The sequence below is a fragment of the Apis cerana genome, linkage group LG14, assembly GCF_029169275.1.
Source record: "Apis cerana isolate GH-2021 linkage group LG14, AcerK_1.0, whole genome shotgun sequence".
NCBI lineage: Eukaryota > Metazoa > Arthropoda > Insecta > Hymenoptera > Apidae > Apis > Apis cerana.
The window spans coordinates 9,631,965-9,645,936 of record NC_083865.1 but is presented as its reverse complement, the minus strand read 5'-3'; the positions used below and the strand labels follow the sequence as shown (position 1 = coordinate 9,645,936).

Here is a 13,972-nt window from a genome sequence, read left to right as displayed (position 1 = left end):
CGACCCGCTTTTACATGATAAATTATGCCCGATTTTTTCCCCGTATCAATTCCGCCGAGATACGACGCAACGAGGAGAGGTAGCCTTTTGTTCTAACGTGTATAGCTGTCGGCTCGTGCGTGGGTGGTGGTGATGATGGAGGGGGGAGAGAAAGAGAGAGAGAGAGAGAGGAACGTCGGTGGATGGTGGAATCGGGAGAAGAAAACGCGATATCTTTCGCTCGTTTTCGCGTTTCGCCCGAAAAGGAAGAGGAGAAAAAAAGGAAGAAAAAAGAAAACATTGGCAAAAGACGCGTATCGGTCGAACGAATTCGTGCACGATTCGAGGCCTTAATTTTTCGAAACGAGCGAGTTTCTGAGAACGAAATCAGAAATATGACTGACAACCGTGATTTCTCGGACAGAGAAATTCATTCAAATTTTTCTCCTCCTCACGGATCCCCTGTTTTTCGCCTCGAGGTTAATCCACGATCTCTAATCTCGTTACTCGCCGTCTCTCGATGAAGAAATAAACGCGTGACAGTGTGTTTCCATTTGCCGCGTGCGCGCGCGCGCACACACACATACGCGCGCGCGCGCATGCTCTTCTCAAAGGCGAGAGAAGAAAAGGATAAGAAAAGGGGACGGGTTATGTGTGTCAGCAAGATTCCCAATTCCTGACGAAAAGGGAAGGAGAGAAGGGGGAAGGGACGGTGACGAGTTACGAGGCATGTCGCATTCGATTTCACGCAGTCAGTTTTCTGGTAATTGGCACGGATGGCGTCGTTGTACACCAGGGGCGTGAATTTAATCGAACCCGATGGAACATTATTCTCTCTCAGTTTCGCTGCACGATCAAACGCTCCATCGAAATAGAATTGAGCGCGTGCGTACGTGTGCGTACGCGTGGCGAAGGAATAAAAAAAAAAAAACGTTGGGTTCAGTTCCGCGTAAAAACACGAGAATAACGTGCGAGAATAACGGAGAATAACGAAATCGAACGATTCGACGATTTCCCCCATTAATTTATTACGGCCGGCTATCGGCCGAATGAAAGAGGAATCGAGAAACGATGAAGCGGAAATCGATTAGCGAAAACGGGCAAACGTTGTCCGAACGTTTTTGTCTTAAGAAAGAAGAAAATCTCGACTCGGGAGACGGGGAAGACGTTAATCTGGCAACGAGTTTGGCTATGAATCAATCAACCGTGGCAGAAGGTAATTCAAAAACTCGACGGCCAGTAACTCTCTCTCTCTCTCTCTCTCTCGGCAAAAGCCGCGCGAGTATATATGTACGAGGAATAACGAAATTGACTCGTTAGCCTGGTAGATGCTGGCGAGCGTGCGCGCGCGCTCCTCGAGCGTAGAGGCGTACAACAGGCGTACAATACACACCGGCGAGTAGGAATTCGTGAGACTGTCAACCCACGCGAGACGCGCGGCAACGGGAAACGATGACGCTGGCTGATCTCAAAGGCATCCATCGATCGCGAGGCAGTCAACGGTTCGCGCAGTCCGACCGACTTTATGAGTTATAAGTCGGCCATCTTGCCAGAGCCATCGCATATTCACGTGCGCGCATATGGGATGCACTGGCAATATGTAAGTGCCACATTCTGTTCTGGTGCACGAGTACAGTCCGATCTAAAAATCGATCCGAACGAAACGAAATTTTTCCTGTATTACGCGAGTAAAAAAGGGGATCGCGGAAGAGTTGCACGGTTTCGCGAGTATTCCCTCCCCCCCCTTTTCGGCTTCCTTTCGGGGATTCTTTCGTTATTCCGAGCGCGCGAATAATAATCGAGCGTGGAATAGCGTCGAGGCAATAATGGCGAGCTTCTCGGAAAGCTGACCGCGAGCCTCGAGAAATTTTTCAATGGCCGAGTTCTTGTATAAAGAGCGAGCAGAAATAAGAGACGGGATATACCGTAAACTGGAAAACCATTGGCGTGACTTTAACTGGGTGAGGTCGGCACGGTGCAGAGTTACAGTTACGGAATCGACATTTCGGTAGAATAACAACAACAACAACAACATAATAATAATAATAATAATAACAATCGATGGAATAAAAAGACGAGAAGGAGAACTTGAGGAATTTGAACAGCGCGATTTTCAATCATTTGAAAATGAGGCGTGCGAGGTAGGATCGTGCAATTTTTTCGCGCGAATCTCAGAGAAAGGAGAAGAAGGAAAAAAAGGAAGAAACGGAGAAACGAGCGAGGACGAATCTTGAAAAATTTGACGAACGGGCCCCCCTCTCCCTCCAAGTACTCGCAGGATTCGATAGGCACGACGCGTCCTGATTACGACGGTTAATGTTCCTCCAGTTTACGGTATTTGCCGGACGATCGAATAACGAAACTAGTTAATTCTTTCCTCGATCGATCAGACTGGTTTCGCGGTAACCTCGTTCCGCGGCTCGAGAATCCATCAAGACCGTCGAAGAGAACGAGCGTGCGCATAATCGATAAGCCAATCCCGGTCGCGATAACAGAAACAATGAATCCCTTCCTCGCGCCTGGATTGATCGGGCCAGGTTAATTTCGCGTTAACACCCGTGCTTTTCCCCGGTGGCGATAAAACGAGAACGTTAAAAAAGCGACGAGGTCACGATCGTCAACGCGCGAAATTGATTTTACGCCAAGTACGATCTCGACTTGCCAGCCAGTTACACTTGTCAATTGTCCGTAGCCCAACCCCGAATTCGATGCCAACCAATAGACCCCCTCGGCTGCTCGCCTCGCCTCGCCGTTTCGTCGAATACCGCGAGAATACTCCTCTAATATCTCTTCGCCGAACTTTCCGTTCCTCGCGAATAACAACGATTCGATTCGAGGAACTCGAACTCCTCTTTTTTCCCCTCTCTCTTTTCTTCCTTTCCGTTATATTCCGCGATATCTCTCCCCGTACCCACCGTTTTATCCTTCATCGAACACCACCCACGCACGAGGAGGAGAAGAACGTCAACTTCTAGTTAACAACTGTTAACAACTGCATCTCCTCTCTAATTGCTCTCTAGGTGAATCTCGGTTCGGAGACCGAGCATATACCGGCTAATTGTTTCTTTTTTCCTCCTCCTCCTCCTCTTCTTATACACCCCGGCGTAATTTAATTTAACAAGGTCGATGGAGAGCTTTAAGAGAGCATTTTGCAAGCGCGACGAATCGAGAAAACGAGAGGAGGAGGAGAATGAAGAGAAGGAGGAGGAAGACGAGGGGAAACGACGAAGCTGGACTCACCGTGAGGCTGATGGCCCGAAGTCGGGGGATTCAAGAAGGTCGGCGGTAGCTGCCTGCTCACCGACTTCACCAATTCTCCTCCCGTCAGCCCGTAGATCGCCAACAACTCCTGCATAGTCGATTCCGCGTACTCCCTCATCCCTTCGAACGGCTTCCTCTCCTCGCACTCCGTCTCGCCGTCCCCGTCCTGCCCTCGCTCGTCCTCGAACGGGGTGTCGTCCAACCGTCCCGAGTCCGCGTCCAGGACACCGCTTCCTCCACTCTTCTCCGATGACTCCGAGTTCGGACTCCTCGCCTGCGACCACAACGAATCCGCGTAACGCAAACAGATACATATATATATATATTTATAGAGAGAGAGAGAGAGACTCACTTCGGTGCCAGGGGAGTAGAGTTTCTGAGATCTGAGCTGCTCCAGGATGAACTTGTGCCTGAGAGAGTCGCCGCTATCGTCGTCGGCCTCGGAGGACGGGGGCCTGGTGGCGACGGACAGGTCCATGGGGCTGACCTCGTTGTTGTTCAACCTCTGCTTGGACCTGTCCTCCGCGGGCAACAGCATCGTCTTCCTCTCGTACTCGAGTATCTCGCTCGAGCTCTCCTCCATCGCCCCGTCCAGCTCGTCGTCCTCCTTCTCGGACTCATCGGACACCTCCACCATCCGGCTGCTTATCGGCTTGAAGTTTTTGCGCTTGTTGCGCGGCTTCTGGATGCTCGTGATCTGCAGCTGGGCCTGGCCCTCGTACTGGGAGTCGCTGTCCTGGTCGCCGGTCCCCCGCCGGGTCGTCGCGTAGTTGTACACCGAGTCGGAAAGCATCTCCGCTGATGGAAAAGGAACCGGGACATCAGAGAGAGCACCGCGTTCTCCTCTCCTCCCTTTCCGAGGGACTCTTTCACCGCTTTCTTTTTCTCTCTCAGCTAGCTTTACTCGCTTTTACTACTTTTACCCGTGCGATTCCCTAATCGCTCGATCCGAGAGATCTCGGGTTCTTTCCAATTTCTTTCCAACGGAAAGGAAGGAACGCGGCAAGGGGTGAGAGAGATCGATCGTTCTTCGCATATATATATATATATATATATGTATCTCGATTGAAGTGCGATCCAACGATCTCGAGTCAACGAGCGAACGCGGTTTCGTCGGGACGAGACAATTTTCATCAACGATTTTTAATCAAGAGAACTCAGCCGGGCCGCGCCGAACGTCAATTGAACGTTCTAGGAATGGTGGTGCGTTGGTCGGTGGTGCCGCGAGCGGCTATCATCACGATTCGATCAAACGGGCATGACGCGATCGCTGCCCACCACCGCCACGTTCTCTCCTCCGCCACGTTCAAACAGCACGGGGGCTAGCGTCGAGAGGGTGGTCGGTACGCCGATACATTTTAGAAAAGGGAGTGGTGTCTTACTGGGGCCATACGGGCTGGTTACGGCGGACATCTCGAATCTCCTCGACCGGCCGGATCTTCAACGCATTCTGAAACAGAGAGAAAACAGGACGGGGGCAGTGCGTTAGTTCTCAGTTGGCCAGATGCTTGACAGAGAGAGAGAGAGAGAGAGAGAGAGAGAGAGAGAGAGGAGGGAGGGAGAGGTGGTCGCAATCGGGGTAATATTTCAACGCGAGGGATCGAGTTGGTTGGATTCCGTGTAAATCTGGTTAATAAACCACCAATCACGATGAGGGACGGTGGTTCCCCGAACCGGTGACACAATCGGTGGTGGAACGTGGAAAAGAACGCGTTGTATACCACCACGGCGGTTTTATTATCTATTTCTGTGTGTCACCGTGAAAGTGGGTTAGAGAGCAAGTTCAGCGAAACCCCTCCGTGTGTTCGGTGACGGGCGTGTTACACACAAGGCCTGCCGAACCGAGAACCCACGTTCGCACCACTGTGGAACGAGACGCGAGAACAAGGCGAAAACAAAGGCACGTCGTCGTAACAAAAGCTACGCTGATATACGAGCGCTGCTCGGTCAGCCGAGTAGACGGGCTTGCGATAACGCGAAACGAGGGACAATTCGTTTCTCGGTTGGCACGAACCTCGTCGTTTCGTTCTCTCTTCTTCCTCTTCCTCCTCCTCCTCCTCTTCTTCTCCTTCTTCTTCTCCTTTCCCTCCCCCTCCCCCTCCTCCCCCTTCCTCCTTCGTTATCGATACGAAAGAAATTTTTAGCAATTTACCGATATCTTTGCCGCCCCGCTACGATTTTCTCCCCGTGCACGACGGTTATTATTATCGTCGTGTACGCGACGCGTCACGAAAGAATGCAATTGGAAGAATCGAGTTAGCGGCCGGGTAACTTCCCTCCCTCCCTCCCCGTCGTTAATCATTTACTCCAGCCTGTTGATCACCGGTTAGCTCTCTCAATCGATTCGGATGACTTGGTCGGAGGCATCCGAGCCTCGCTCCCTAATTCGGCCTGAAAATCGTTAGTTCCGTTTTTACCCGCTTCATTATCGGTTATTTATTTCCGCACTAAAACCGGCCCATTAACCGGCCCCCGGACGAATATGGCAACGCGGCACCGTTCGCCACCGCGACAAGAAACCATTTTCCCCCAACGTCGCTCCCAAATTCCATCCGTTGCCCTCCGACAAGAACCTCCGGTCTTCCGCTCGTTCCGTCCCGTTCCATCCTACGGTACGCGACGCAACATCGAAATCCGTCTTTCTCCTTTCGACCCGCTCCGCCATTTTTCGTTTCCCTCCGAACTGAAATTGGCAATTACTCCCGATTGAACAAAGTATCGGTGCAAAAAGGAAAAGGGGAGCGGAAAGAAACGTGAAAATTCCTCCCTCCCCCTTGTGGATTCGCGTCCTTTCGATTCTCGACCGGAACTGAGACGGACAGGAAAGGAAAGGAAAGGAAAGAAGAGGGTCCTCGGTTGGAAATTGGAGGTTCGGGAAGGCGAAGGAAGAGGAGCGAAGGGTTCTCGATCTAAGATCTCGATTCGAGAATTGGGGTGGCGGGCACAGGCGGAAGATGGACGGGATTGGAGCGCGCGCGGACCACGTGACCGTGGTGGTCGGAACGCGTGGATAGCGTAGTGGAGAAGCGGGCCCTCTCTCGATGGGGATGTAGTGTCCGAGCCGCCGGGAGGCCGGGGGCTCTTTTCTCCCCCCGACGTACACGCGCGCACACACAGGGGATAATTAACATCTGTTACTGTACGTATATCCGAGCGGGCCGCCCCGTTTCACCCCCACCACCGGCCACGGGGCGGACCTTGAATACATTATCACCCTGTTTGCACATGGTACGTGCGTGGAACCGGGCCGTCGAATCGGAGCGCAGCGCGATCGACCCTCGACAATGGGACCGCGCTGTCTTTGTGCCGCGCCAACGTCCATCATCTTTTTTATCTTTCGGATAAAATCCTCCCTCCGATACTCGCCCCTTACTCTCCCTTCTCCCTCACCCTCTCCATTTTCAATCTTCATCAACGAAATTACGACGATTTTCCTTTCCTTCTTTCCCCCTCCCCGACTCGGAGAAAAGAGAATTCCTCCGCTCGCGGGATTCTTCTTGGGGTGCCTCGAAGAGTAGAAAGAACCGCGGCGAGAGAGGAAAGCGAAAAAAGCCCCCCCCCTCTCTCTGTCTCTAACGATTCGATTCGAACGGGGGCAGGGGTTGATCGAGAAAAATGGAAGAGAGAGAGAGAGACTGAGATTTGCACGACGATGAATTCCGAAGGCTGGTCTTGACCGCGAAAGGAAAAGGCTCGCGCGTAGGAAATTGAGACATTTTCCTACGACTTCTGCCTTTTCTTCTTGCCCCTCGAAGAACCTTAGAATTCTTAATGAACGTTGTCACGCTTTGAGTAGCGAGCGTTCCGTCTTCCCCACGATTCCGGTTTTTCACTCTCGGTAATTTACGAGATACGCATCTGCCAACCGACGTAACTTTCGTTCGAAGACACTCGCAGTTAATGGCGGCTCTCCATCAACCGCCGTTGAAATCTCAAGAAACGAAAACGGGGAAAACCTATTGCTCGACCGCGCTGCGCGTCGGGCGACTTTTGGAGAGCGTTCAAATTGTTATCTTGCGACGAACGAAACGAAGGGAAATAAAAATTTAAAAGACGCGGTCGCGTCGCGCGGAATAAAGGATCGAAAGAGCCGTCGTCGTTTCCTCCTAAATCATCCCCTCCAACAGCTCGGCGCGAGCAGATCACCATCCTCGGAGTACGGCAAAAGAAGAAGCAACACCGCGACAGATCCAGCAGGCCAGACACTCGGTCGAAGAAAAATTGAGTGGAAACAGGCCACTGGGCGTTCCGATCCCCGGGGAATCGATCGACCAAGGTCAACGTCCACGCGGACCACGACTCGATCCACGAATTCTGGCAACGAATTGTGTCGAATCGAGGGGAAAGGGCGTAATAACAGGGAGGGGGGAGGGGAGGGCGTGCGCGAAAGAGAGAGGGAGAGAGAGCAGCACTCGACATAGCTCGCCGGTGATAGAGGCGCGGAAAACAAAAAAGCAGGCGACGTAACGCGTTCGTTCGTCAAACACTTGAATGTAATGTTGCCAGGCCTGGACTCGTGGCTTTTCAAGTGTCTGCTGGAATACCGGTAGATTATTCAAATTCGCCAGCGACTTAAGCCTTAAAATAAGCGTTGCTTATCTCTCGGCCACGTTTTCTCGAGTGGGCCCCTCCACCCGACTGCCGGGATAACTGCGTTTCCTCCGCGCACCACGTGTAATTGTTTTCCGTAATTTTGTTTTTCCTCTCCCTTCGCCACAATTATCCGTTCGCAACCGCGCGCAACAGCGTATCCGTAGCGACGATAACGAGAAGGAACGTAGGAACGTTTCGTTCTTTTTCACGAATATTGTATTGCCAAACATTACTTCGAATCGAATTACGTTGAATCTCGAAGAGGGAAGGAAGAGAGAAAAGGAAAGAGGAGAAAAAGGATTGATCGAATCGGGGGGGGGAGAAGACGATGACCGTTGGAGCATTTCTAGACTCGTTGTACCGACGCGTCGCGGTTCGAGGCATAATCGTATCGCTAAACCGCTGACACCAATCATCTCTCCATTACCCCGGCCGGTTCGAACGGTATTCGAAGCAGCGCCGAGAGGCGACGAGCACCGTCTCTCGGACACCGTGGCCGAGGAGAAGGAATAGAAGGCACGTAGACAAGACGGCAAGTGCAACAATCGGTTTCTGCTCACCTTTCCACTTGGAAATGCATTCACGTGTGCGCACGAGGTTAGACGAGGCCGCGCTCTCTCTCTCTCTCTCGTCGAGCGAAGAACCAGCGGCGGGTTCCCCGCGAGGAATGGGACGAGGAACGAAGGCGAAGCCGGTGCTGGTGCTACCGGGTTAGAAGGAGGGCGAGAGTGTGTTCATAAGATATGGTGTGAAACACGAGGAGGCCGAGATTAAAGAATGAAAAACATAGAATTCTGAGAACTGGTTGAAGTCATAATATTCGTAATTTCAAGCTGCGCCTTGTGGCGACCGTCTTCTGCGTCGTTGAAATTAATGTGAGCGGAAATAAAATTCCTCTCCGCCTCGCCCCTTTCGCAGTCCCTTCCACGTACACGCGCGCGCGCCTTCTCTGCCTAACGGCTGTTCCCTCCTCCTCCTCCTCCTCCTCCTCCTCCTCTTCTTCCCGCTTCCCTCGCGCGACAGAGAGCGAGAGCGACAAGTGGAGGAGAAACGTTTAAACGGTTCGAGCGGCGTGCAAATAAATTCGCAGCGCCGCCGCCACACCGGGAGAGAGAACGATGTTTGCCTCCAATATTTGGATTTCGACGATGTCAAAGGAATTACTGACATCGAGCCGCGCGCGCCGCCAACGAGCACAGATTCGTTCGTTCAATTCCTTTTCCCTCTCGCGACCCAATTAATTAATCGAGCCGCGCTCCTTCTCCTTTCGAGGAAGTGTAGGAGAAAAGGGACGGGAGAGGGGAGAGAGCAGGAGAAATACCGATATATCGAGAGAGAAGCGTGGATAATCTGTACGCGAATGGTGACGAACGGTTGGAGGCAGAGAGAGGAAGAAGAAGAAGAAGAAGAAAAAGAAGAAGAGCCGTAAGTCAGGGGGCAGGAAGCAACGCTTCGGAGAGGAAGGCGTCCCGTTTACGGGGATTAGGATAAAGCTTTTGGGCTGCTCTAGCATGGTTTGGCCGGTTCCCCGGGTCGCTTTTTATCTTCGCGTCTTTCCCTCCTCCTCTCTCCGCCGGCCGAATCTCGTTTCTTCGTCCAGCGCCGTGCCGCAGCTCCGTGTTCCACGTAAAACGCCTCGAATGCCGGCGGCGCGCCGTTAAAAATAGAGCACGCAACGACTTACTAATCTGGTTAGGGCTACTTAGCGTAACTCCAACTATTTAGACCTGGATATGGTTACGGTAGTTAGGCCGCCTCTATCGCCTCTAAGTAGACCCAACGAGGGTGGGGAGGGATCACCTTCTCCTCCTCCACACCTCTCTTTCGTTTCACGAAACCCGCTAAAACGTCTTAATCATTCCCCCTGCCCTCGCGCGGAAAAACGCGAGCGCTGTGTATCTGTGCGGTGTTCCTTTTCACCTCGTTCCTCGCCAAGGGAGAGGAATCGAATCGTTGTACAAACCAACGAACCAACGTGGAAGACGAAAGCACCTTCGAAAACTACCTTCTTCCTCTTTCTCTCTCTCTCTCTCTCTTCTTCCCCCTTTTCTTTTCTTTTCTCCTCTTTTCCCGGATTTCAATTATTCGCGTTTACCCGAGGAGGCGTTGTTATCGTGATCGACGATTCGATTTTCGAGGCATGGACGATTCACGTCGCGGGGCTTCAAGGCTAATTAACGAGTGAGCGCCGGGTAATTAATCGATGGACGAGGAACGTGCGGACAGGGAACGCTTGCCCGTTCCAATCTCCCACGAGAGTCGCTTCCTTCCTTCCTTCCTTCCTTCCTTCCTTCTTTCGCTTCCAGGTGTCCGCCGCGCTTGCCTTCCTTACTCGAGAAACGAGTGCTATGAACGCGTGTATGCGGTATTCGTGAACGAAACCGATAATTATAACACGAAACCGATATTATCTCCGATATTGCGCTTTGATAAAAGAAAAGAAAAGGAAGGAAAAGGAACGAACGAGTGGAAAATTTTAACAGCGAGCAGGGAGGCAGAGAGGGTTATATATATATATATATATATATGCGAAACACGGTCTGCACACGTGGTCTGCACGGCGCGCAGCCCCTGCGATCTCGGCGAAAACGAGATTTCGAAAATCCGTTATTTAAATAAGGCTGGGGTCCCGAGGGTACGCGGGAAGAACAAAAACGGATGAAAAAAGAGGGAGGGGAGGGAGAGATAGAGCGAGAGAGGGAGAAAGTTGATAAAAAGGGAGAAAAGAGACGGAAGAAGACGGAGGGAGAAAGCGGGTCGAATGATTTTATAAAATTAATAGTAAAGGGTAGATCTCTCTCTTTTTCCCTCTCACTCCGCGTTCTCCTATTATTCGCGTATGCAAATAAGGCGAGGGGAGGGGTGGCCGGGTTACGGATGAATTCGTGGATCGAATCTACGGTAAAGGGTGGAAGGAAGGTGGAGGGGAGAGAGGGAGAGACGGGACGAGACGAGACGAGACGAGAGACGAGACGAGACGAGGGGTGGGGAAGGAAGGGGAGGGGGAAGGGAAGGGAAGGGAAGGGAAGGGAAGGGAAGGGAAGGTTGAGGCCGGTGAAGAGAAGGGACGAGCGTGCAGGCTGCAAGGCATTAAAACTTGCGAGATTTATAGTGGCACGGACTGGTCTGGCCTCGCTCGATTCGGGGTTGCTTCCACTAAAAAAAGGGAGGGGGGGAGGGGGCCATATTGCTGGTAACGAGCAAAGAAGGGGCGCGGCGGACTTGATCGGGGATGCGTAATATTTCGCCCGGATTATTTCCTAAGGATTTGAACGCGACTCTATCTTCGCGACTCGTGTGTGTAATCCTCACGATCGAGAGGGAGAGAAAGAGAGGAGGATACTTGGCTGGTTTCTCTTCGCGTAACGAGAATTCGCTGGTCCATTATCGGAGAAATTAAATTTTCGTACGAGGCGAAAAAATCGTGAGAAGAGAAAATCGGCCGGTTGCCAATCGCGGGGATCGAGATTCCGTGAAACGGTGGCGCGCGGTGGAACAGTTGAAATATGGTCGATCCGACACCACGAGGAGAGAGAAAGAGACGGAGAGAGGGGGAGGGAGGAAACTCTTCTCCGGCGAAGAAAACGATCGTGTTGCGAGTCGGCGAAGAAAGCGAGCATTCAGCCTCTCCGCGCGTTTCTTCGGCCGAGGAGACGTTTCGTCCATAAAAAGAGACCCCGCTGGAAGCGCCAATCGTTTCGCTTGGCAAGTGTAACGTTTACAGGCTGCCTCTAATTGGTGTTCGAGGCTGATGAACGCCAATGAAACATGGAAAAGATGGGAACGCGCGATACACAGTCTCTTCTGCCTCGTGTTACGCGGCAGCAAAAATCAGCCGAGAGAGAGAGAGAGAGAGATAGGTTGTTTCTTTTTTTCTTCCTTTCTTTCTTTTCTACTTTTTTCTCCTCCTCCCCCCCTTCCTCTTTTTACAAATACGCGGAGCAACGGAGACATTAGAAACCGTGTGAGCACTCGCTTATTTATCCGCGAACACGTTGTCTCGCTTTCATCCGCAAAGCAAACAGCCGTTTATGATCGTCGTTCGTCGTCAGGAACGTCGATTAATTACCGTTTCTATGCCGTTTGCCTTTCTTTTCAAACATCCGAGTATCCGAGTATCGGCCGATAAAATATAGCACGCGCGCGAATATGACGTATAATCTCGTTGCGTCTTGCGAAAAGAAGGAAGAAAAAAGAGAGAAAGGAGAAAAAAGAAAAGACCCGAGCCGAGAAAACTCGCGTAGGACGATTCGATCGGCCACGCCTCGAGAGTACGAGACCGCGTACCGCTCGACGATGGTCAATTATCGGCGCTCGTTCCGGAGCCGAGATGGCGGAAAAAGAAAAAGGAAAAAAGGGAGAAAGAGGGGGAAAGAGGGGAGGGAGAAGGAGACCGCGGACTATCATTCCGTGTCATCAACTTTTTTTTTCCTCCTTTTTCTTCTTCCTTCCTTTCTTTTTCTTTTTCTTTTTCTTTTTCTTCTTCTTTCTTTTTTTTTTTTTTCACCACTGAACAAACAATAATAAGGATAAGAACAGCTTTGTCTGAAATCACCTCGGCGCGATCGATCGTTTTTGCGTGATCAAGGGGATGAAATATACCGCGCAAACGAAAGATCGTCGATCGACGAGAATTATCGGGCGGAGAGGACGATAGACGTCCCGTAGACAACTGCGCTACGTTCTTACCGGATGTTTTAGAGCCGCTGTCAGCTCGAGAAGTGCATCGACCATCCCGAGGGCTTGATTGATTCCTAATAGCGCGACCGGCAAGAAACCAATCGAGATGTGACGCTCGTCCCCGGTTAATGAATAATGGAAAAATTTTGCTCTCCTTTCGCTTCGCCTCGGCCATGGATCATTCTGCCCCGAGTTTTCTAGATATTATCGATCGATTATACCGTTATCATCTTCATCGTTTCCAGCTTGGGACCCAGTGGGATCGTGCCAAATCATTTCTCCCATTTTTCATCCAAGTTTCCAAGCTTTTCTTTTCTTTTTTTCTTTTTTTTTCAAATCCAGCTCGAGCGAACCTTCTCGTAACGGTCGACGGAGGTTTCGTTCGATTTTCGAATTTCCCTTCGGATCCTCGAGGAAGTTAAAAATACGGGAGTTCTCCAACGACCTTGTCTCTCCTCGAGAAAGAGGAGGAAAAGAAATCAGGTGGAAGAAGAGGAGGAAGAGTGCGGCATACGGAATTCCCCCGAAATCCCGCCACAGCTCTGACATAATGAGACATCGAACTCCTGGACGAAATCGTCGGTGGGTTAATATATAAAAAGTAGAGAGAAGAAACGAGAGGAGAAGAAGAGGGGGAAAAAGCGGAGAAAAGAAGCGAGCAGAAAAAGAGTCCTCCAGAGTTCACGAGAGAGAGAGAGAGAGAGGAGGAGGTGGGGTCGATCTCCTGGAGGAGTTCGATCGCGATCGAAGCGAGGAAACAAAAGGGCGGACGGTGAGCAAGACCGTTGAAAATCAAGGAAAGGGAATCAAGGGAGAGAAAGAGAGAGAGAGAGAGAGCGCGTTCGGTGAGGTCTGGAAGAAGAAATTATGCGAAAGAAGGAAGGTGGACGGCGAAATTCCGCGAAATCCAGCGTGTATCCTCTCGCATAAAATTCGGGCGAGCAAAACGAGGCGAGGACACGGGGCGGCCGTGGAAGATAAAAGCGAAAACCTTTCGGTCGAAATTCCGCGAAATCCGGTAAAAATTGAAAGCGAAACGGGAGGGAGGGAGGGACAAAGGAGCCGTGAGAGGGAGAGAAAGAGAGGGAAAGAGTGTCCTGCGAGTGGTTCGGCAGAGGAGAGAGAGAGAGAGAGAGAGAGAGAGAGAGAGCCGAAGGGGCCAAGCAGCGAGAGCTTCTTCTTCGAGGAAGAAAAAGAAGCTCGTCGGGGGCCCCCGTGGAATGATGAATCGTTTCTATTAAAATACTTTTTCGACGGGGAATACAGAGTGGGCATCCGGCCTGCGGAGCCGCGAGTGGATTTATTTACATATTTTCAATCTGGATTAAGAGGTATAGAGCCTGGCCCAGACGGTGGAGTGCCTTCCACGAGTCTTCTCCTTCGTGCTACGTTTCTGCTTTCCACCACGCTCAAAAATCGCTCCGCGTAGACGAGTTTTATTATGTAGCGCGATCTTTCT

General features: G+C 51.4%; 1 protein-coding gene across 14 annotated transcripts in view; it reads right to left on the bottom strand.

Annotated features, from left to right (window-relative positions):
- The window catches only part of LOC108001011 (zinc finger protein castor homolog 1-like), a 145,296-nt gene that overhangs the window by 48,767 nt on the left and 82,557 nt on the right, over window positions 1–13,972 (bottom strand). For 10 of the 14 annotated variants that reach the window (XM_062084666.1, XM_062084667.1, XM_062084670.1 and 7 more), the window contains 3 exons: window positions 4,623–4,690; window positions 3,593–4,038; window positions 3,220–3,514 (listed from right to left, as the gene is read on the bottom strand). In XM_062084666.1, coding sequence (XP_061940650.1) covers window positions 3,220–3,514; window positions 3,593–4,038; window positions 4,623–4,653 — 772 coding nt within the window. In that variant the 5' untranslated portion in view covers window positions 4,654–4,690. Of the gene's footprint in view, window positions 1–3,219; window positions 3,515–3,592; window positions 4,691–13,972 lie in introns of all 14 variants that reach the window. The other 4 variants (XM_062084672.1, XM_062084673.1, XM_062084676.1 and 1 more) reach the window with 2 other exon arrangements.